Raw genomic sequence first — 25,420 nt, 5'->3', positions numbered from 1 at the left:
TGATATGAAGCTTTTAAACGCGTTTCGTGGATGTGCAGTTGTAGGTCAAGTTTTCTTTCTTGGAGAATAAGAAGTCCCAAACCAAATACTCTGCAAATGAAAACAGAGCCGAGCACCGAAGCACATAATAACCTCTTTTCACAGCCAAATAATCCACAACTCCTCATTTGGGGGTTCATAGGAGAGCGATCGTAAATACGACTGTACCAGTTCTTTTCTCCTGGGTTACATATATATCCTGCTAAAGTCTAACGGGTCCATAACGTGTAGCTATAGCAGATGTATGCGTCTGACAGCTGCATAATATTGGCAGGAAAAAGAACGTGGAGCTATTTTACAGAATATGTGAAATTGGTCTGTCTATTCACAGACACCTTGACTTTAACAATCATAAATAGGGAGGATGCTTTCTGTAAGGACAAATTTATTTTAGTAACAACAGGAATCGTTCTGCTTGTCATAAGACAGATGAAAGTCTGAGGGAGTTTTTTTGTTGGAAAAAAGCCCAGGAGACCAGGAGGCGATTTCTATCCAAACTATTTTAATAACAATGGAAAACGCACCATAGAAAGGTTGTTAATGTTTTATTCTGCTTTCAATTCATAATGTAATAAGAAATTATCAATAATTATATTAATAAAACATGTATCTTAAGAATGTAAGTGTGTGTCTTGATGAAATTATATGTAAAAAAGATAGTTTAAATGGAACCTACTATGCAAATTTGGCATTTTCCACATTTTTCTATTTCCATTTGGGTCTCAACTGCTTCTATAAACAACCAAAGCACTAAAAACCCTTTTTGGCAATAACTTGAGGTTTTTTAGTGTTTTTAAAATTAACTATTTCAAAAACCTCCCAAAAATTATGTCAGATTTGACCTGCGCCGTTACTTAGCAACAACAGCCAAGCCCAGCCCCGTTACCTAGCAACCACACCCAGGCCCAGCCCTGTTACGTAGCAACGCAAGCAGAGTTCCTGGCATGTTACTTAATCAAAAAGTAGTACCAAAGAGAAGGGAACTAAATACTAATGCAAACCACGCTTTGTATATTCCTATTCATAAATAATGTTGAAAATCAGGTATTAATTTTATTCCACTTCAAAGTGTTTTGTTGGTATTTTATGTTAGGTCAAAGCAATGTAGTAAATTAATTAGGTTTGGTGTTGTACTATCGAAAAGTATCCCAAGATTTGCTTTCTTCGCCCTCATCAAAAAATAAATAAAAATAAAAAAATAAAAAAACATGCGTTCTATAAATCGCATGATGAGCTAAAACAGTTGCCAGGACACTACTATCAGCTTTAATCACAGCAAATCAACAATAAATGTCCAACAAATTAAACCAAAATCCAAACTTTACACAGTTTATCCTCGATATGTCCATCTAATATAAATGATTTCAGTTCATTTAGAACACAGGTGTCCAAAGCGTGGGCCGGGGGCCATTTTTGGCCCATGAAAACATTTTTGCTTGGCCACAAGTCAAACTATTTTGGTCAGTAGAAAACAATTAATGACCCCAGAAAATGTGTAAATTGTTTTTCTTTTAATGGGGCAACAATCCAAAACCCATTTAATGTTTTGGATCTAAACAGATTTCATTATAAAATTGTAGTTTTTGTTGTCAATCAGAAAAATCACAAACTAATTTTTTAATTTTCAATTTACTGAATTTTGTGGTCCGCCAGTAGTTTAAATTTATCCAGGACAAAACGTTTGGACACCACTGCTTCAAAACGTTCCTCCAGATTTTCCAACAACGCATAAAAAATTAAAAATCCTCCTCAGGTTTATGTAGCGATAGTACCTTGACGTCTTGTGTGAGCAAATACTCTCACTGACAGGTTTGACAGAAACATACAAATACAAGTTTCCTTTAGAAACATTTGATTTTAGTCAACTGCGAAGTTCACGCTGACAGAACTTCCTGTCAGACATTTTGCTCTCAGATACATTGTTAGACGGGAAGAGTTTGCAGCGAGTGAATGGAAACTGACAGCTATTAATCTTTCTTATTTTCAGTCTGACAATGCGTCTTTGTAGCGCTCAGCGAGGATAATGACAGGTCAAACAGGTTAGATTTGACATGAAGAAACTCAGATTTAAAGTTAATAGTTCACCACTTAAAATATTTTTGAAGAGCTGCAATTTTTTACTTTCTTTTATTTGAGTAAAATAACTGACTTGTCTCACTATTCTTTTGAAAATGTTGAAACTATTAGCTTTCTTCACATCTGCAATCATTTGAACTTGACCTTTTGAATCAACAAATGTTTCAAAGCAAGAAAAACTTAAAATTACACAACATGAAGGACAGTTAGCATTTTTTAGATACTAAAAAACACTTTGGAGATGCATCTTCTTAAAACAGACATCTAGCTAAGTAAGAAAAAAGATGCAGTGAGACCTCTTCTTCTCCTTGGACTTTCTTGATGTATAGGAAAGGTTTGTGAAACTAATAAGGTCAGAAAAACAAAATCTCTCAATTCAAAACATAGTTTCTTTCAGAATTAGAAAGAATTGGAAATTTGGCTTCAGAAGAGGCATGAGTATAAAATGTGGTTCACACAAAAATATGTTTTAGCAGCAAGTCACCAGTCAGACGACTGACAAGACCATAGGTAATATTGGAGATACTAACGTTTCTCAGGTAAGAAAATGTTTTTTTTTCAAACTGCTTTTCTTTTTGCTTCTTCCGTCAATCAAACAGCATCTGCTGATGTCTGCCACATAAAACAAATCCATGTTTTTATCCCTGGAAATGAACTGTGGCAGTGAAATCCTGTTTTTCACCTACAGCGTCTGAGTCGGATAAAAGGAAACAGATGAAGTCTGATTGTATATTTTCTTATTTTAACTTCTTCTTATTTAATGGACAGATATAGCTGTAGGCAGAGTGGAGTGACTGTATCATCAAAATATTTCCCCAAACATTTTAGAGATTACTCAGAGCATTAAAGAAAAAACATCACATAGCATCCCCTGCTACATTTCTCTTTCTCATTTTGTATCTATTTCTCAAATATGGACATGAAAATTAACACAAGTAAGGCCAAACAGGAGACATTTAAAAATGACCCTATAAATATAAAAAGCTTTGAGTTTTATTTTAGATTCATAATTGCATTTTAAACTTTTATGACCTAGCAATAAGTTCTCTGTCATTCTGAGTAATGCTCAATTTCCTAACGAAATTTTAAAAAACAAAAAAAACACCCAATATGTTTTTGTGTGTGTGAAAAGCATCAAAGTCACGGCTTAGATTGATCTCATGTCACAGAGACATTTTTTGTCACTTCTTTCCGCAGAACTCGACATCAAATTCACTTTAATGGTAGTTGTTCCTCTTAGCTTTGACACTGTGGAGCTAAAAAAGATCCAGCCGACAATCGTCTTCCTCAGTGTGTCGCCTCCTGACAGGGAGGAGCGAAATTCAGCAGGACAAATCCGACATGTTTCACTGTCATGAGCAGCAGACGGATCATAGAGGCAGGAAATTAGATTAAAATGAAGGGAAGATATACAAATACTAAAATTCAAGTCATCCTTGATCTTTGTTTAACATAGTGTATGAAAGTGCAGAAAAAACAAAACATACAGAAAAGGATGAAAAAAGTAAGAAACCTGACTGTAAAAACAACTTACTGTTACAGAAAAACAGTTTATCGCTGTTGTTGGTAGCCTTGCTAACTAGCATGCAAGTTAGCAAATAGGCATGATTCACAGCGCTAAGCCCCGCCTCTAGGTTCTGATTGGTTGTTTCCAATTAGCACTGTGAGAAGGCACATGAGTTTGATTTTTATTTACAGATTATTTGTCTCATACTATACTACCATGACATGGTGACGGTTTCACAAATATGTAAAAAAGTATATATATTTTTAAAAGGATTAAGTACTGAAGCTTTAATATTTAATTTTCAGTTTGATTAAATTTTTTTTTAGTTGGCCTAATCCTGTACAAACGTTTACAGCCACACAGAGTAATAATAATCCAAAGTGAGGTACTTACTTGCGCCCCACTCTGCTGCCGTTCCGGTGGATGCAGGCCACTTCCCGGGTCTGGTATCCCACCTGGATGTCCCAGAACGGACTCTCCTGCCGGTTCAGCCGGTTCCTGGACCGTTTCTTTTGAATCAGCTCCCTGGTTTCAGGATCCTTCACCCCTCCTCGCTCCCTGAGCCCCTGACCTTTGCCTTTCCGCCGTTTTGCCTGCCGTGCGGTCCGGGTCTGGGGTAGGACGCAGGGGGTCCACGGTCCGACCCTAAGGCTGTACAGGCCTTCCGGACCCACACAAGCTCCCGGCTTACATGACTGGAACTCGGTGAGGTTCGGGCAACCAGCTCCTCCAAAAAGCGGGGGAACCAGGACGCTGCGGACTCTGTTCCTGAGGCCCGTCCCACACGTTTTGGAGCAGGAGGTCCATGGCGAATACTCGGTGACAACGCAGTCCTGAGGGCAAGGGATCAAACACGCCTGCTCCAGGCGCGGCTTGGGCTCAAAGTACTCACAGATGGCATCCTCTGCTGGAGACCCATCCGCCTTGAGCGTGCAGCCCACCTCCCGGGTCTGAATGCCCTCCTCGCCGCCGCTGCACATGAACTGCCGCGCGGCGCCGAAGGTCCTGGCCGACACCGGCACGCATTCGTTCCAGGCTCCCAGCTGCCAGTCGTACAGGTCCTTGTGCCAGTCGCACACGCGGAAGCAGTTCCTCTGGTTGGAGGGCCGCTGAGCCTGGTCACAGTTGGTGTGGAGGGTCGTCCAGCCGTCCACGTGGGCGCACCAGACCGCCCGACTCTGGCTGCCGCCCGGGCCGCAGTCGCTGCCCATGCATCGCCCCCACGGACCTGGGGAGCGAACGGACAGGATCAGACATGTCGAGGAGGAAGGAGCAACGTTAGAAAAATAAAGATAGATTTCTATACCGCATTCACAGCAAAAACATAAAATTTTACCAAGTATTTTTGACTAGTTTCTAGTGCAAATATGTTAGTACAATCAAGAGAAGGCTTCTCCTCGCTTGGTTCTGGTTCTGGGGATGCTGAGCAGAACCAGAACCATTATGATCTGAGAGGTCTAGAAGGTTGATACAACAGCAGATCTTTAAGGTATTGTGGTGCTAAGCCGATGAATAATTTATAAACTAACATCAGTATTTTAAAGTGTATTCTAAGAGCTACAGGGGGCCAGAAAACATTGAATTTGACTCAACAAATTAACTGAATCTGCAGGAAAATAAATCTAAGAACAATACTGAAAAAGTTGGAAAACTGCTTTGATTAAAAATAAATTGGGGGAGAAAATGACAGAAAAGTTGGGATGCAGCAGGTACAAATTGATACACAGGCACAAAATTACCCTTTGATTTTATTTTTCTGAATGGTAAACATCAAGTGAATGTTATTTATTTTAATCTGGGATAGTGATGGTTATAGGTGATCAAAGGGAAGCAGCTGAAAGACCAAAGTGCTCTGAATTATCTGTGGTATTCATCAAACCTTTAGGCAGCCAGCAGACATTGCTTCAAACATTCAATACCAGCCATTTTCCAAGCAAACATTTCCGGCCCAGATATACGCTTTCATTGCATGAATACTTACACAACCCAGTGCACAGATGATGCAAATAACAGGACATGTTTGCAAATGTTGCAGAAACTGAGTAATTTAGTGAGATTTTAAAGCTCCCATCTGTGCTGTCAGGAATTGTAATCTAAGCTACGGTAATAAATAAGGGACAAAACTCTGTTGCAAACTCTCAAAATGATCTTGTGTGTTTTGTGAGTCTGACAGGTTTCTTCAGAAAACTAAAATGATTTATATTGTATTACATGTCAGAGCTTAGCAAACTACAATGGTGCATTAGGGCTATTTTTAGATATAAAACTTCTTTTAAGAAACTCAGACATTTTTAGATTAAACTCTGAAATGTTTTGAAAAACTAAAAAACAAACATAAAAAAACAACCAATGACATTTCTGAGTTAAAAAGTCAAAACATTTCCACAAAAAAAAAAAACTCAGACATTTTACGATTAATCAAAAAAGATTTCCAGAAGAAAAAAAGAACATTTCTGGATTTGAAAAGTCCAAATTTGCTAGCAAAAACCCCTAAAATTTTGAGACTAAACTTTGCAGAAAAAAACATGGACATTTCTGAGTTTCAAAAACTTTTCCAGAAAAGTTTTATTTTCTGGAAAAAAAATTTCCTAGCAAATTTGCGAAGTTTAAAAATAAACAAATTTCCATGTTTTTTCTAGAAAATTTCAGATTAATTTCAAAATCCCACTTTTGATCTAGCTAATTTCTGACTATTTTTGAATTAATTTTCAAGATTTTTTGGCAGAAATGAACTCCTTTTTTCTTCACTGGCTCTAATATGCTGTCATATCCAACAGCCCTTTAAGCGTTCTTAAATGTTTTAATCTAAAATTAACCAACTTGTGATCAAACATAATGAGAAAAAAATAGGATTAATTAACACAGTTTAGCTGTACGCTGATTGTGTCATCCGAAGGTTATTAATACCACAACAGGAGAGAAATCTACTTAAATAGAAAGCTTCACATTTCAACTAGCAGGCTGATTATGTTAGTATGTGGCAAATCAAAATGCTTCTGGTTATAATTAGATAGCACAGCAACAAAGAGCGAGCTGGGGTGACAGCTGGGGTGACAGCGGCCGTCTGCAGCCTGATGTTTCCATCAGAGGAACTAGAGAGGTTGTGTAACAAGTTTGTCAAAACTGGTTTGTTTGGCTAAAAAGTTATTTTCTCCCTGACATTTATTGCTATAGAGGTTCTGCTGCTCTTGGCAGTTGGTGGTTACCGTAGAAACCAGTAACTCACAGCTCCTCCCCCTTTTCCTGTTGCCATTTCGTAACTGTGTTAAGATCAGACCTGTGTTTTCTTTACAAGTACTACATTTCAACATATATTTTATACACATTTTATGCGTAATATTGCCATGTTTTGTATAAGTTTGAAACCGTTACCTGTATTTTAGCTGTGTTTCATTTTACAACTATTAACTGCTTTCAACTGTCATGTTATTTATTGTATCTTATTTAATGTACAGGACTTTTATCATTTTTAAAGCAAAGTAATGCTTTGTGTGATAGTTTTTGAATGTTATGTGGGTAATTTCATCTCATGGACTGAAAATATATATATTTTTTGCCAAATTTTTAATATATACTGTATATATATATTTTTTTAATATATATATATATATTAAAAATTAGAGTAGTTATGTGGGTTAATGGTGTAAATTTATGTTAAATACTAAACGGTCACAGGCAGCAGCCCTTTTTCTGTTGCTGTCTGTATATTTGAGGCTGAGGTTAACCGCCAACTTGATTTACTCTCGTTAGAATAAATACAGCGAACCTGAGTGTGTCTGTTGTGAAGTCAAACAAAGAAGGTTTACAAATGCAAGGTTTAAAAAATGCAATTACTAGTTCAAAACATAATAAGACTAATATGCAGATTAAAATATGGTAAATTCTGTTAAATTTTCAAAACAAAAGCCAGTCGCAATAAGCAATAAATCAATTAAAAACATGGTAAATTAAAACAAATGAATGATTTATCGTTTTTCGCTGGTGGATGAAAAACATTGACCAACATATTTGATTTGTATGAATTTGGTGATGGCAGTCATCAAAATGTAATGTTTGTTCAGTTGTTGACTGTATGGTGTTTTCTTTAAAACTTTGTAATGTTGTGTTTTTGCACCTTGCTGCTGAAATGTGCTACACAGATAAACTAGATTGATTGATGTAAAAGTTTTCAGTCTGGTGTTTTGGTTTCAAGTAGCCCTTTTTTTGAAGGACAATTTTGTTTCCAGAGACTTCATAATTCATCTTATCTGTTGTTTTGTTTATTATTTGTTAATATTTATTTAGGATATTTAAGATGTCTTCCAGCTCCAGTTTTAAATGGTCATCAGAATTTAAAGTTTATTGATCTATGAGAATGTCATCACAGTATTATGCCATTATTATCATTATATATGTTGAAAAGGATCTGAAAACAACAATATTATCGATTATCACAATAACTTCTGGGATAATTTATCATCCAGCAAAATGTTTTATTGTGACAGGCCTACACATAAAACTCAAATCTAATCAGTGTGAGACAGAATCCGCCTCCAGGTCAGAGGTTCGCTGCAAAACTGCAACACACCTCTGAATGTTCTGCCTCACATTGTGGAAAACAGACAGAGAAAAAAAGTTTTACCTCCAAATATGAACGTAAAGTTTCATTAGCATACAAGTAACTTTTTAATATTGTATGAAGCATCATTTGAATCTGTGAAAAACAGTTTCACATCAATGTGTTAAGTTTGGCAGGCTGCAATCAGGATGATAAATTACTGCTAATCTAATAAATTTAAAGTAATTTTATAAATAAATAACTCTGCGTGTCATAAACTAACGTTGGCTGTTGAGTTAACATTTTTATTTCTAGTATTGCACAAAAGGGGTTTGCAAATTTTATTCCCTTACGGGAGTTTTAATCTCCTCCCATCCTTAGATGTTCTTGTAATCAGATAATCCCACACTTCTTCAGTCTTTTTGAAGGTCAAAGTACAACTACAGGATTAAAAATCAAAGGAAAACGGCAGGAAAAGGCTTTGGAAGAAACTTCAGACAGAATATTGACTCAGACCATCCTGAAAGACAGTTTCAAAATCTTATAAATTTAAAAAGAAGTGGCTGGTGGTGAAATTTGGACAGTACTCTATTGTAACTTCAATTGTACTGCAAACAAAAATATTAAGGAGAATCAGGGCAATAGAGGTTTGGCTTTTACATCTTTGTAAGTTTCTTTAAGCTTAATGAACATCCAGTAAATATGTTTAATTTTAAACATAGTTATTGGAAATCTAGTGATTTAGTGTTACAAAGGCTGACTATAATTTATTTAAAAAATAATCTTATAGTAGTGTGTTGTGAAGCCAAGTAAAAGGTAAAAAAAATCGAAAAAATGTCATGATGAAGTAATAAGTTGGGCCAAGATCTCCCCTGACATCATCTCCCTCCATCTTTGCCGTGTTTGGGTTGTAATATCCTCACTGTCAGAACCAGAGTCTGATCTCTGACTGGGCCTCAAGTGTCCATTTAATGAACGCCGTCTTTGTCCCTGCAGGGTCAGCCTCACTAATGAATGGGTCACTGTGTTTCCCTCTCTCTGCTCCTGTCTGTTTATTTTTTTTATTTTTTTGCTCTCCAAAACAGGATATCTCTCGCCGGCTCTGCAGGGTCAGAGTTCACCTGAGGTTCATTTCTCAGTGTTCAGTGCTGGAGTCTGCAGACGTGATCCAACTTCACTACGTTTAAAACAATGTGGACGAAAACACAAAGCGCCGAATAAAAAATGAGCAGCAATCACAAGGTTTTAAGAAAACCTACAAATATTTTACTCTAGATAAAATATTTTCAGCTGGTCTCAAAACTCCTCCATGTTTTGTCAGAGTGGGTCAAAATCTGCAGTAGAATAATATTATATATAAATAGACTGAAGGGTGAAATGAAGAGGGTAAAACTGAGAAGTGAATCCAGGTAACAAGCCAGATTTAATAAAAGAAAAAACATTTTTTAAGATTGTTTCAAACTACTTAGAGTTACTTTTTATACTCTTCTGAAACACTGATGCTGGTAACATGTTCTCTAACTTGTCCATTTTTGTCACTGCCAATACCAATATCTGAGGTTTAGTATCGACCAATACCGATATAGAAAATTAGAGCTGGATTCACTTGAAATGGTTTTGGTTTTTTTTATAACACTGACATAAATGTAATTAATTACATATTTATTTGATAAATCCGCACCAGCACAGCACATTTAAATATAGCTTCACAAGTTTGGTCAAATATGTAAAAAATCAACTTTAAGGCCAGACGTTAGTGCATAACCACCTACTATTTATGTTAAGTTGATAAAGATTGTTTGTATTTTATTTTTTATAGAAACATGTATTTTCTTGTTGATGTTACTGTTAAAAATTCACTTTTCAGGTCGAGGAAGCAACTTAACTTAGTTAATTTTTAGGTCAAGTAACCAGTAAAGTAAGTTAGGTCTTAAAGGATCCACCTGATTAATTTCCAACACTGTTCTTAATTAAATATTCAGGTCTATAAAAGTAAATTTAGTCACTTACTCAACCATTTGTCTGTTTTAAAAATGAACAATTTTGTACAAAAATCCCCTCATCTTGTAATATGATCTTACTTTAACTGATGATGGGTGCAAATCGTAAAAATTAAAAAGTAAAAACTAACTTACGTAATTTAGCTAGCTTTATTTATCGTAATTTTGCACAACTTATGCAAACATTTTGAGCAGATTGTAAATTCTGGGGTGAGTTTTAACTTTAATAAATGTTTCTTTGGATTAAATCCAGCGATTGCTTTGACAGCGAATACTTTCCGATCAACTCTCGACAAGGCGTCCTTGTAGAGGGAATTAACCCTGTAAATCGGTAATTGCATGTTTCTGTAGCCGCTGGGAGGACAAAATGTTACCATATTGAACTTTCTGCCTTGAGCCACATTAAGCTCAGCAGTAAATTCACTTGCCAAGAGCTACAAAGTAAATCAACAGACAGACAGACAGACAGGAAAACACTTCGTGTTACATCATTGTGCTCCCTGTTGTTTGGTTCCTCATCGAGACCTTTTCTGTAATGGCCGACATCAAAGCACAAGACGTTAATGTGGCAGAAAAAAAAAGCTGAATATGAGGGAGAGAAAGAAAATGACCAGCGGCTAACACTTTACATCTGAAGGAATATTTTCAGCAGCTTAGCATTCATGAAAGACGGTTAACCCCGACCTGCTTTCAGTGTGAAGGAGGCCCTGGGCCGCCGAGCCACATTGACTCAAACTGGGTGTAAATTTCATTAACTGTAATACTGCGATTATGTGAGCATGGCTTGAAGGAAATGCTTTGATGACGAACTATTCACGTCTATGCAGCAGCTGCAAAACAGACATTTTAACCCATTGTTAAACAAGTCTCCTTCGTTTTTATCTGCGCCGCTCTCTGCATACAGAACCGGGATTACAGCTTAATGACAACAAGTGGGTCCCATTTAATGGGCTCATTACCTTAAATTGACTTCCTGAGTTAAATGCAAAATATGGAGAACAGGTTTGTTCCCTTGGTGAATTCATATCAGTCAACTATGAGTTTATCTTCGCATGACTTTAGACTTATTTTATTGTCTGGCACAAAGACAGAGTTGGGAAGTAACTAGTTACATTTACTCAATTACATTTACTTTTTGGAAAAAATTTTTTTTTTACTGCTCGGGATTTTCTGCACTGAAAGAAAAACAAACATGTTTTAACCAAAAATTCACCAGATGCAGACACACACCAGCAGTTTGTATTTTTTGTGTACTCTGCCAGCAATATTGGCAATAAAATGTTGCCACTTTGCCACAAGAACCCACAGAGGAAACCCAGCAAAATCACAAATGTGCCTATAAATACATAAATAAATATACAAATAATATTAAATAAAAATTAAAATGATCAGCTCCCTCAGACTTTTTGAAATATGTTAAAGTGTTCTTCATTGGTAATACTCTGTGGGTTTCTATGGGTTTTTAAAGGTTAAAAGGGAAAAACAACTTATTTTATTCAAGCAAATCTTTATGAGCTTAAAAAAAAACTAACAATCTGAAGAGAAAATAGAAAAGTGTAAAAATCCTACAAAACTCAACACGACAAAAAGAAAAAAACAACAATATCTTACCCAGTATTTTTGGTCTACTTTCAAGTGCAAATATCTTAATCCACTTTAAATAAGACAAAACTAACTTAGAAGTAACTTTTCTCCAAGAAATAGGAGCTTGTTTAATAAATAACTCCTTAATATTGACAAAAAATATTAGTTCAACTGGCAGATTATTTCATTTACAGGAAGGGAAAATGTCTCGTCATAAGTGGAATAATCTGCTAGTTGAAGAAATACTATTTAATCAATAGTAAGGAATTATTCATAAAAAATAAGCTTGCTGAAAAGTTTCTTGTAAGTTAGTTTTGTCTTATTTGATGCGTTAATTTACTTGACCCAGAAACTAGACAAAAACAAAAATATTTGGTAAGATTTTGTGGTTTTAATTATCCTGCATCTCCTGTATATTTGAGTTTTAGCCAACAGGTTTTTGGGAATCAACCCAATGATAGAATATAATTTTTTCATGTATTTTCCAGAGATTTTACTAAATAAATTAGAGTAAGCCGTGAGATAACAGGCAGCCTGTAAGTAAACAGCCTTAAGATCCAATTTAAAACTGGTTCTGTTGTTGACCAAACCGCTTCATCCTTTGGTCAATTATTCATGTGCCAAAGGTAAAAATGTAAAATAAAAATATAAGCATTCATATAAGACAATCCAGGTACTGGATTCAAAATAGGTGAAAAAACAAGGAAGGAGAAACTTTGAGAGAGCATAACATCACTTTGAAATGCTTTATTAATAGTTTTACTAAAATGTAACTCAAATTACTTTAACAACATAGTGATGAAAGTGTAATAAAGTTTAGTAAGTTAACGCAGTTACTCAAAAACTAACATTTTTCTTTGTAAACTGTTAAAATCCAGGTGTAATGTGCAAAATCAAAGATAAATAATGTAATTTCAACACAAATCAATGTAAAATTAACCGCAGTATCATTCGATTTTTGCCCTACAAACTTTTGAGTTGGATAAACTTTTTATTCCCACTCAGTTTTCTTTTTCATACTCATCCAAACATGCAGGATAATCCAAATTTTTCCAGATTTTTTTGCATAAGAGCCCAAAAAACTTTTAAATCTGTTATGATTCAAGAAAGTCTGGTTGCTTAGAAGCAAAATTAGAGAAATAAGAGATAACATTTATTTTCCTGATTAATTAAAATCCTTTCAGCGAAGGAAGGAGGACAAAGTTCACAGTGCTGATGTGTTATTACCTGGTTTAACCAACCTCGTATAATGAGGCTTCGCATCAAGCTGGAGTCCTTTTCTGGGTAAAATTTAAATTCTCATGAGGTTAAGTTGAATTATTTTGTTTTGTGACTGCGAGCCAGAAAGGGGGGGAAGACAGGGTTGTTTTCTGCGGTTTACAGATAAGTTGTGTTTGTTTGTGAGCTCATAAACAGCCCCAGAGGATGGATGAGTGACAAGATAAATGAGGGGAAACATGTTCTACTCCTAATAACACCCACATGCTCCGGTGGTGACAATAATGGCTGCTGGCAACATCAAAGAAGTTTTCTAAATTCCTCGAGCCGAAGGGTCAGAGACGACGACGACAAAGCGCCGATCCGGAGCGACGCACCTGCAGCCGGTAGCTCTATTCTCAAAATGTCTCCGATTTAAATGAGCGTCTATCGCCGCTCGGTTTTAGCTGTCAGTTTGCAACGCGAACAGATTCAAGCTGCTCTGAAGTAACAGACTGTCAGGAAAAATGTCAGGGCTGTCAGTAAAATAAACTCCATAATTTTCCCACAAAACACTGTCGATTCCTCGTGGGCTCGGCGGATGACAAACACAGGAGTGATAAAGATGTTTGGTGCTCAGGTGCTGAGCGGAAATGTGAAAAGACATCAAAGATCAAACAACCAACAAACCCTTGACATGCTCTAAATTATCTCAGAGGGAGGAAGCATCAGTTTTCCTACATGTAAACACAATGATTCAGCCGCTGGGAGGGAAATGGTTTGTTCCACAGGGACGGTTTCAAACACTGCGATCACAAGCATACACAAAGGATAAACAAATATTTCTAGATTTTATAAATTGCAGGTTGAAAATGAACACAGTGATGCATCTCGCTACTCACATCATTCGTTATGTTTATGTCTGAACAAACTTCATTGTTTCCTGTGCTCTTCCACTTCTCTCCTTTTGCTCATATAACATAATTTCACATTTCGAAAACAAATTTGCTCAATGGAAACACGACAATTTCTAAAAAAAACTAGTTTAGGATGAGGTGGTTGGTTTATTTTTCAAAACTTCAACGCAAACTATTTTTTTCACATCACACGAGTCACATGAGGAAAAACCGGATGTTACTACTGGTGGAAACGACAAAGAAAAAGACGACAGGAAGTAGTTTGAGGACGATGGCGAAGCATGTTTTTTAATGACTTATCACGTGTGATTTTAATTGCGTTTCTTATTGAATTGCGAAATTGTATTTTTTTTAATGTTAGCATACTATTGACAAAGTTTTTCACAGATTTGCGATGGAAGCTAATGGTGTTCCTCACGAATAATCACTATGTTTAACTTTGTAAGTGTGAAATGTTTAAATTGATGGTTTTCAAAAAAATCTTTAGGAAAACATTTTATTGTCTCAAACCAAACATCTCAGTCTTCCAGGTTTTCATATTCAGGATGGTTTAAAAGAAGTTATTTCATTTTAAAAGTAATTTAGAAATGCTAACTGCTGGTGTTTCCATGGAAGGATAATTCATCATCGCTACAAACTTCCTTAGTTTTATCCAAACGTCCATCCTGGTGTTTTTTAAAGTGAAATTTGACGTTGAGCACTAAAGTCTGATTCTCCTCGCTTCTCTTTTCACTCATGTTAGCAACTCTGAGCTTCTTTTGAAAAAGTTTGTCTGGAAAAAAACCCAGTTTTGGGCGGGTTGTTAAAATTTGGGCTGCTTTACACAACATTTTTAGAAAGTATTCAGAGGGAAATTCTATCAAAATAGCTGTCATTGTGTGGCAATGCATCAGACTTTTAATTAAATGCCACGTTATTGCTTTTATTTTATTCGTTAATTTATTTTCAGATTTCTAGAATCTAAACAATATCACAATCAATGATTAGTCATTGGTTAATCAAGTACATTTACAATGCAGTAGTAGTGGAAAACATAAATCCAAGGGCAACTGCATGATTTAAAAGGAAAAAACTCAAGTTTCATTGAGTTCAAAGAGTCAAATAGGATCTGGTACAGGTCAGAATATTATAAAGTACGACCAAAAATTATGTGAATTGTCAAAAAGTCTGTAAATATATTTATATATTTACATATCTGGCATTATTGACACAAGTTTTATTAAAGGTTAAAATTTGGGTTGTCAGTCAGATCTGGCAACCCTAAAACTGATCATCATGTGGGTGTATTAACCTCCCAGTGGTTTGGTGCTGGAACCAGTTGTTAAACCACAACACGTTTGTGATTTTACCACTGGTACAATCACCTACCGTCATCTAAACCCCGAAACAACGCCAATTAAACTCCATCCAAAGTCTCATAGTGAGGCGACTGAGTGGAGTTTGACGTCACCAAACAAAGCGGTGAGTTGATGTGTTGAGACAGAACGGTAATTATAGTTCTGCAGCATCAAACATGAGTAAAAACAGCTGTCTGTCAACTTCAGGCATATAGTCAGATTTAAATGTAGCTTTATCCTCATGCATCTTGTGTTGTTCCTGCTCACTTATTGGATAATTATCTCAATAACCATCAGAGGCCATAAGAATTTTATTTGTCTGTAAAAACAGGGCACATCTCAGCTTTCTGGTTTTGGAGGTAATCACAGTAGATTCTGATTAAGCCTGTCACAATAATCAATTAATCAATTAATTGAATGACAAAATAAAATGAGCTCAATAATGAAAGGCAATTTTGTTTATGGACACATAATAATCCATTTTATTTATGTGTTGTGTGTGTTTTTTATTTCAGCTTTATTTATTGTTTCTGTGTTTTATCTTGTTTATTTAAAATATGCGCCAGTTCCAGTCTTAAAAGTTCTTTACAAAAATCAAAGTAGATCGATGAACGACAGGGCAAACTTTCATAATTATCAACATATTTACTTCTCCAAGGGAAACTGCTTGTATGAACAAAGTTTCCCCCAGAAAACTTGCTACGGCCGGTGGCCGATAAGCGAGGGCAGTAATTCATCCACTGGTTCGCCGTGATTTTGAGTTAAAATTTTTATAAAGTTGACAGAAAATTTAAAAATATCACTTGATCTTTATGTGTTATTGGAAGATTGGAAGTCAATAACTCAACACCAACTAGCAACCAATTGTGAAATTTTATGACAATAAATATCTTTTTAAAAAGTCTTTAAAAACATGAGAAAGCTAAGATAAACAATGCTCAGCCTGGTGGGGGCACAAGTAAAGCCTGGTGGCCTACCAGGCTTATAATAACCCAGCTGACAGCTAGTCCATCTAAAGTGTTAAATATTTGCAAATACAAATATAACCATAAGCAATATAACATTTATTAAAAAAATATATATAAATAAGTGTAATATTGTAATTCATTTAAATATGACTAAATAGAAAAATAATAATAAAATAATAAGAATGCACATGGAAATACATCAATCTATAAATAAATCTGTAAATGAATTTAAAAAAATGCTTTAGAAACAACAAAATGATTGTTTTACGCAGCAATTACCGGGATAATTTATAGTCCCACAAATTTTCCTTTACGAAACAGTGATCAATAAGCATCTGCTGCATATTTCCAATCACTCTTATTGTAAAGGCGTTCTGTTTGTGTTTCAAAAGCAAATGTTTTCATCTTTTTTTATTCCATTTTATTGAATAATGAATACTGTTGAGGGGTTCGGCTACTGGAGAAACAAAACAAGGCATTAAAATGCAACACATCCAGCAGAAATAGCACCACCTTTCACTTTATGCAGAGAACAAACAGAACTCGACGCATCCGTTACGTTTCTCCACCTTTAGAGGTTTTGTGACAGAGAAGGAGAACTGAATGCAAATTTCCTCCAGCAGAAGTTCAAGAGCGAGAAATACAAACTATGAATTCCTCCTCTGGTGTGAAATTTACCCTCTGCGTAATGTTCCACCATGACTTTGATGTCCGTATTAGTGGGAACACCAGGATTTCTGTCTTTGCTCCATTTCCTTCTCACTGCTTCACTGACTTCAAATTCACAAACCAGAAATCCATTAATGGATTAGAAAACTCTCCAAAATGAAGCCGGGACTTAACGTTAACAGAGAACCAAAGATCATTTCATACATTTCACAGACTTCCTCTCTCTAATTGATTTTCACGTTTACAGCTCTGTGGCTCTTTCAGTGATTACATTTCACTCTCACAATCTTTTCATCACTTCTCCCTCTGACTCCGGGTCTCAGTCTTACAGCAGAACATGATTCGATATTCCTGGAACCGATGAACAACATTTCAGTTTGTTTTTTTTATTACAGGACTGAATTTTAAAGGAGATTGAAAGACCAAACTGCAAAAATATGTATATTCTTCTACATTATTTGGTTTAATTTGTCGGGGCGTGCTGTGGTGGCGCAGCGGGTTAGCACGCCCCACGTTTGGAGGCCTTAGTCCTCGACGCGGACGTCGCGGGTTCGACTCCCGGTCCCGACGACCTTTGCCGCATGTCTTCCCCCTCTCCTCACCCTCCTTCCTTGTCTGCCTACTGTCGAAAAAATACGAGCCACTAGCGCCGCAAAAACTCTTTGGAGAAAAAAATAAAAATAATAATAATAATTTGTCTTCCACTTCAAATTTCCACACATTTATGTAAAAAAAGAGAGAAATACCAAACTCTATTTTGGATGAAAAGTTAAAAGAAATCTTGACTTTTCAACAGAATCTGCATCAAAGTCAAGTTAATGACGTTTTAAAAGTATTACATAACTTTTAGAATAATTTTGCCAACATAATAAAAAATCAAGTTAGGAATTTAAATCCTTTTGGAATATCTGGAAAACTAGAATATTAAGGTCACGCTAAGAAAATAAAAATAATAAAACTACAAGAATAAAGTAATATGAAAATTAATACAAGAATAAAGTTGTAATATTATAAAGTCACAATATCACCACTTTATTTTCATAATATTAAGACTTTATTCTCATATAATTACAATTTTATTCTAATATTATGTTGACTACTGGACTATCTGACTATTTAGTTATTTTTTCCTAGTATGGCCCTAATACTTCATTGTAAAAAAAAGTACGAAAAAGGGGAAATTTTGCATAAATTCTTTAGCGTAAATAAATAAAGTAAAATAATGTATTCTTAAATAGCGTTTTAGTAAAATTTCATCACTCCATGGAGATTTGGTTTGTTTGCACAAGAAAACTTTTTAAAGGACATCATGTAACAAACATGCATTAGTTCATAGTTGTAGTATATTATGACGCTTTAGTTATTTTGGTTTTTAGAGGTCATAATCTCTCTTATTTACCAAGAGTTGACTGGTGACAACAAGGAACAGAACAACAAAAGAATATAATGTTAAATATAAGACAATATTATGAATTTAAATTAAACTTTATGTGAGATTTGCACATTTTGTGACTACTTCTATCAGCAATTAATCAAAAATAAACCCCCAAACAAATAAATCTGTAGCTATTCACTGTCTTCTGCAACAATGAAACGTAAATGTTCCCGTTTATCTAAAACTGTGTAACTAGGCCTTGATCTAAACCTGATTTTTCAGTATCATGCTGAGTGTTTCTCTTGGCACAGCGTTCCTTAACCTCACATGAGCAGCTGCATGGGGGCTGATAGTATCACATGCAAATCCTCAATAAAATGACATTTTGCTACATCAGTTCCACACACAAACATTTAGTCATAATCTTTCGAGTTGCTCACTGTGACGGCAGTTTGGGAATAATCTGCTGCAGAATTCAACATTTAAATAATCCTCTAAACCGAGGTAGAGCCCCGCCCGGTGCTTAGGGCACGTTGCTCAACGGTGACATATCTTTGATTACGTTTGAAGGTAAAATATTGTTTATTAATGTCATTGTTATATACCGTCTGGCTACTCTGTTCTGCATAAATAACACTTTGCTCTAAAAGTTGATGGTTGAATAAGCCCAGCTCTCTATGGATGGCAGCAAGATTAATCACCAACAATGTGGGGAAATAATTTGGCTTCAGCTAAGTAAGCAAGACTCACTGCTGAAGAATCAAGTCCTAAAGCTGTAACCATGACTAGCTGTAACAATAGACTTTATTTATTTGAGATGTAAGAATACTGTAGGCTGTTTAGTTTTTATACATTTTAAAATAAATAGTCACGTGGAAATCACTGAAGCTGTTTACGCTGCAATGCAAACTGTGTAGATGATGTATGCTAGGTGCTAAAGCGCTAACTCCAGTAACATTCAGTCCTTACAATTTGAACCGTGTTGATTAAAGAAATGATGAGGAAAGAAGAAAAGGAGGAGAAAATTGAAGGAAAAATCAGGTATTTGTGATGCTGCTGCTTGGAAATGCCAACCAAGAAGGAGAGCTCCACGTCCTAACTCGAGATATTTAAGTAATGTATTTTCCGGACTATAGAGCGCACCTCACTATAAGCCCCACCCACAAAGTTTTAAAAAAAACTGGAAAGGTACATATATAAGCCGCACCGGACTATAAGCCACATGGTTCAAAGTGTGGGAAAAAAGTAGTGGCTTATAGTCCAAAAAATACGGTAAGTTACTTTATTATTACTTCAAACATCGATTTATCATCTTCTATTTTGTTTTGGTTTCACATTAGCCCCTGCTAATGGTGCTAACTAGTTAATAAAGTAAACAGCAGCTCAGTAGCCAATCATTCAGCTTGTTTCAACAAATATATTGAACACCAATATATTTCAATGCACAGGTGAAATATATTGGTATAAGAATATATTTCATATATATAATATATTTCTTATTGATATAAGAAACAAGTTTATTTGTGATTGAAACAGCAACTTTTTTTTTTTTTCTCCGAAGAGTTTTTTGCGGCGCTAGTGGCTCGTATTTTTTCGACAGTAGGCAGACAGGAAGGAGGGTGAGGAGAGGGGGGAAGACATGTGGCAAAGGTCGTCGGGACCGGGAGTCGAACCCTCGACGTCCACGTCGAGGACTAAGGCCTCCAAACGTGGCGTGCTAACCCCCTGCGCCATCACAGCACGCCTGAAACAGCAACTTTTAGGTCAAGAGGAAAGTTACAACATATTTAGGTTATATTTATGTTCAGTCCTAGATCCCTTTAAAGCTACAGTATGCAACTTTTATTGAAAATAAATATATTTTTTACATATTTGTTAAAACTAATGTCACAGTTTTGTATGAGTCAAAATAATTTTTTAGCTCTTTTGCCTTCTCCCAGTGCTCCCAGTACTATAAAAATACACCGCGCTGTCAGAAGCAACAAATCAGAACCAGGAGGAGGGTCTTAGAGCTCTCACTCAGCCTTGTGTACGCGCTGCTCACACCCTCCCCCTTTCTCTCTGTTACGCTACACCTGGTTCACAACATAGCCACAACATGAATGCTAAAGCTAGTTAGCATGGCCACCTATGGAAGTGGATAAACCGTTTTCTTGGAATGGTAAGTTGTTTCTCCACCGTTTGCACATTTAGCAGCGAGTACACAAGTTCATTGACAGCGCTAAGACCCTCCTCATAATTTTGATAGGTTGTTTCTGACCAGGACTGGTACATTTCTTCAGGTGGCTGTAAAACCACAGGGAGAAGTCGACTGTTTCACAGATTACTGTTACGACATGGTGACAGTTTTAACAAATGTGTAAAAACATATTTTTTTATAAAAGTTATATACTCCAGGCTTAAGGGACGAAGCAGCAACCCACTGTCAATTGTGGGGTTGATTGTAGTAAAATTGCTGCCAGTCTTCAGAAAATCTTTAAACTGTGTAAGATTGCTTCGATGCTGAGACACAGAGGGAAGGAGATATTTTCATGTTACTGTAAGCAGAACCTGAACTGTTAGAACCATCATCAGCAGGAACAAAACACACTTTACACCTAAAAGCAGTAAAAAAAACAAAGTGGTTTGCTGTCATAAAAATAAATATGAGCATACATGGCAACGTGCTGGTTTCTCTTTATCAAGAAAGCACTGAGGTGATACAGACACGACAACGTTCACTCCCACAAACTGACCAATGAAACGAGAGTCGCCTCGCCACTGACCAATCAGCAGCTTCATTTGCTGTTTTTCTTCACCAGTTGACTTCGATCTGAGCTGACAGGCCTTAGACGTCTTCCCAGAAGGGGTGTGATAGGCTGGCAGAGGCGACAGCGAGGTGAAGCGAGTTTCTGGCCAACAAGCTCCGGGCGGCCAGTGGATTCACCCCTCTAGTCGACGGGTTGCTGCACTGCCAGCTCCCCCAACAGCAAAAGCAACACAAAACATTTGTGACATTTTATGAGAGTGAGAATACCAGAAGAAAGAAACAAACAGCAGGGAGGCTAGTTTCCCGGCTCATGTTGTACTTTGTATGCAGCTATTTGTAGACTCAACAACAAAGATGTTGTAGCCCAAATTTCTCCTAATCTGACCTCTATTTTCCCGCAGGGATCCACTCCTGATGTTCATCACAAGAACAGAAATCGCCTGGCAGCAGCGAGGGGAACCTAACGGCACTGGTTGTGGATCCAATTACACTGTAATCCGGCCGGGTAATAACCTCCAATCCTGGCCAGGCAGAGCGAAGGTGGGACTTCAAGTTGGTTTTCCAGGAAGCTGCCTATATCTACGTCAAACTGTACTGACCCAACACAAAAATAAACAAGGATATCATGCCTGACCTGCAGCCGGAAAGTTTAGAAAATAAATTACAGCGTTACAGCTTCCAGATATAAAGACTCTTCTTCACATTTTGGTGCTGCAGAATTTGTCTCGTCTCAATTTGAAAATCTTAACATTTGTAGTCTTAATGGATCATTGTTAAAGTAAAATCTGTTTCAGAAAAAATAGGAATCAGGAATATCTTCCAGCATTGGCAGCTCTGAATATTCTCAAAGTTTTGCATTTCAGAAATTTGCCTTTTGGCCACATGTGTAACATTTATTGGTAATCATAGAAGACTGAAATACATTTTTATTAACAACCAGTCAGTGTCTGGTGAAAACCAAGCAGCAATTTTAATTGTAAGTACCACTGCACAAAGTTAATCATCAGAAGTAAACAGACTAACTACACTGTAAGACATTTGAGCTGCATTTAGCTGTGTCTAATGTCTTCTACTCTTTAAGTTGAATAAATCTAGTGAGTTTGAACATAAATGTGAGTTTAAGAAAAATAAACTTGCAGTAGTAGGTTGTGTTACCCCTTTATTAATTTTGTCAAACCTCCATGACTTAGATAAACTAGAATTTTTAGGATAGCATTTAAAAACTGAAAGAACTAGAAAGTGTGCATTTCCTGCGAAAAAGCTGAATGCTTTTGTTGAAGATGTCAAAACGTTTGAAATCAACTGCTGAAGGCTTGCAGAAATGCAAGAAATAGGCAGACGCACCAGAACAAATTATAATCCTGCAAAGTGCCTAAATGGGATTATTATAACAGAAAAACTGTTGAAGATGAGTAAAAGCTTTTGAATAATGGAAAAATTCCACCTAAACGGTATTAGAAATTGCTGGAGAACAGTGGTTCCTAACCTAAACCTTAGTGTCACCACAGTTTATAAAGTAAAATTATATAAAAGGCTAAAAGTAGCTAAAATACTAATGGTTGCATCTAGGCTTCCACTTGCATGTAAAGTTACAGTTATATATCCTATGCAATGTAAAAAAAACTCATGTAAAACCTAAAATTTGAAAAGGACAGAAATGTTCCCCTATTTCTTCTGATAAAAACGGTGGGTGAATGAAATCCAAACCTTTTATGGTTCCTGAAATATCAACATTTGTTTTATAGGCATCGTTTAGCACAGTGAATACAAAAAACCAGCCACACGCAGCACGGAAAAGCCAACGTCAAGAGCTCAAATTATTCCCAGGTGTTAAACAGCATAAAAGCTGTTAAACTGCCCAACTTCAAAATGGCCGCTGCCTTGTGTCCTCCATGACTGTCCTGAAACTGGATGATTGATCGCCATTAATAGGCAGGACCTGAAACATCCACTGAGAAACACAACGGACACTTTGTATTGTAATTCTCAATTCTGCCACAGGATGGAGCGGTTTCCCCCATGGGGAGACAAATTCATAAAAAGCTGAATATTATAAAATGTATGAAGGTTATGAATACCAAGAGATGTAGCCGGCGGCGTTAGGAGAGCAAGCTGAATAATATAAAAGTTAAATGGTGAAAATAGTGCAAAGTATGCAGGAGAAGAAGTGCGGCGAAATTTATGGAGCAACCAGAAAAGTGGAGCTAAATAGTGTGAATGCAAAGACAAGAGTGGGAACTATTTCCCAGAATGCTTAGCGGCATGTTTTTGTATCCTGAGATGAACGTGCGTTACATCGATCTGACTCTTGTGTTTTATTAATACAAATGTTTATTTTAATGTCCTGTTCACACTAAATGTTTTGAGCAGAATTCATTGTGATGTTTAATAAAATTCACTATCAGAAATTTGGTTCATGCAATTTGAAGCAAGAATTTTAATTATTCTAAAGTAAAATAAGTTGTTATTTTAACTTGATAATGTGAGTAAATAGAGAAATGTGGCTCTTTAACGAGGTGAAGACAGTTTTTTTTCTTGCATATTGTGAAATAATTATTTCTTTTAAATTGCAGCATTAAGTTAAAACTCAATTCAAGATTAATGAAGTTAAAAACAATGTTTAGACGACTTGTCTCTTGTTAAATCAACTTCATGAACTTTAATTTCTGAGTTAAAATCAAAACAATTTTCTTGTTGACTTAAGTTGCATTTTCAAGGAAGGAGGTGGACTTTCATTTTCAAGTAGAATCACCTTCAAATGTTTTACAGTGTAGAAAGCAGCAGATGTGTAACTTAGTGTAGGAGATTTGTCAAATATTTCAGTGCTGACTGAATTGCAAAGGCACCATTCTGTGAAAACTTGACTTAAATGATGTAAAATAACCTTTGTGTTGACATAATTATCTATTTTAAGACAGATTGTGGTCCCTTCCTATGAATGGCAGCAGTGGACTGGATAATGCTGATATTAAATAAATGGGTGGAGTTTTTTTCTTTCACTTTCTAACACCTTTCCTTGACAAAATTGCATCAGTCAAGTGGTTCAGCATCCAGCCGTACACACATTTCCATGAATCTCCCACTGAGATTTCCGCTCTCATTTCAATCCAACCCCAAAGTAAAAGTTTCTCAAGGGTTTAAGTATGTCTGTCACGTCTCACAATTCTTCACTGGGATTACTTTCAGAGTTTCTGCAAAAACTGCTGACAGAGTAACTGTGGCACTCCTTCTGGAAGGAGACATTGTAGTGTTTAACTTTGGCAATTCAATACTGTCAGTCCGCCTCTGCTCCATCGGGGTAAATCTATTAAGCTTCGCAGCACAGAAAGAGTCAAAAATAACACCTCATATGTGTTTTTCTGAAGCGCATTTCCTTCACCTTAATGGTGAAGGAAAGAAGAGAACATTTACATTAAATTAGGATTAAAATAGATCAGAGTTAAACATGGGATATTTAAAAAATACACGGCTTTACAGGAATTAACTCTTTATGTTCAGAAGTTTTACAGCAATGTTACTTTAATGCAGCTCAATCTTAAAAATTATTTCACTTCACCTAAGGTTGGTTATTTTCAGTGGAAACTTGTCATGTCCTTGAAGGTATTTATTAGGGCTACCAATGCAATTAATCTAAAAAATGTAACGCAGATTTATCACATTCCCTATATAGATCTAAAAACTTCTTTCCCACAGAGTTACCTTGTTCATGTTACACAGTTATAGGTTAAGCATAGTGATTAATCGTGATTAATAACAGCGCTAGAATTATTGATCTGATTAAATTTTTAATCAACTGACAGCACTAAAATATAATAAACAAAAGTGACCCAAGCACTCACCCCTGAGGAACACCGTTAGCATTAGCATTTTTTGATCGATTCACAGCACTAGTACTTATACAAGTTTATTAAAAGTGAAGCACTTTTCACAAACACACAGTCACAAAACAATGTGGAAAAAAAGAGAAATAAAAAGTCCAATAAATAAAAGTAAAGGGGAAAAAAATCTGATTAAACTAAAACCATATTAGTTAAGAAAAAAGCAGGTTTTTGTTATAAAACGGCTTTTAAAAATGTCCTTTTTAATGTTGTTCTGCATGTTTATTCTTTTAGTTTTTTATATAAATTTCAGATATTGCTGCTGTTTGGGGAGATAAATGTAGTTTGGAGAATAATTTTATGTAAAGTTGTTCACTAAAACCAGGAGATTGTCGTCTGTTAATGATCTAAATGGATCCTTTTGGAGACATCAGTGGATCCATTGTTTATTGATTGGTTTTTGCAGTGACTTTACAGTGATCTTGTAAGGATTTGGTTTTCTCAGTGTTGATTTGAGTTTTTCTGTGTGTTTATTTTGGGTTTCTGTGTCTTTTGAGTTGTCCAGTCTACGCCTTGATTGTTCCCAGGTGTGTCTCGTTCTGTCATTACCCTCTGTGTATTTAATCTCACCTGTGTTTTTGTTTCTT

General features: G+C 36.1%; 1 protein-coding gene across 3 annotated transcripts in view; it reads right to left on the bottom strand.

Moving 5' to 3' along the window:
* Window positions 1–25,420, bottom strand: part of thsd7ab (thrombospondin, type I, domain containing 7Ab) — a 226,578-nt gene that overhangs the window by 143,493 nt on the left and 57,665 nt on the right. For all 3 annotated transcript variants that reach the window (XM_032558677.1, XM_032558674.1, XM_032558676.1), the window contains exon 2: window positions 4,016–4,850. In XM_032558677.1, coding sequence (XP_032414568.1) covers window positions 4,016–4,850 — 835 coding nt within the window. The remainder of the gene's footprint in view (window positions 1–4,015; window positions 4,851–25,420) is intronic.

The sequence above is a fragment of the Xiphophorus hellerii genome, chromosome 3 (assembly GCF_003331165.1).
Source record: "Xiphophorus hellerii strain 12219 chromosome 3, Xiphophorus_hellerii-4.1, whole genome shotgun sequence".
Lineage (NCBI taxonomy): Eukaryota > Metazoa > Chordata > Actinopteri > Cyprinodontiformes > Poeciliidae > Xiphophorus > Xiphophorus hellerii.
This window is presented reverse-complemented; position numbering and strand designations above follow the sequence as displayed.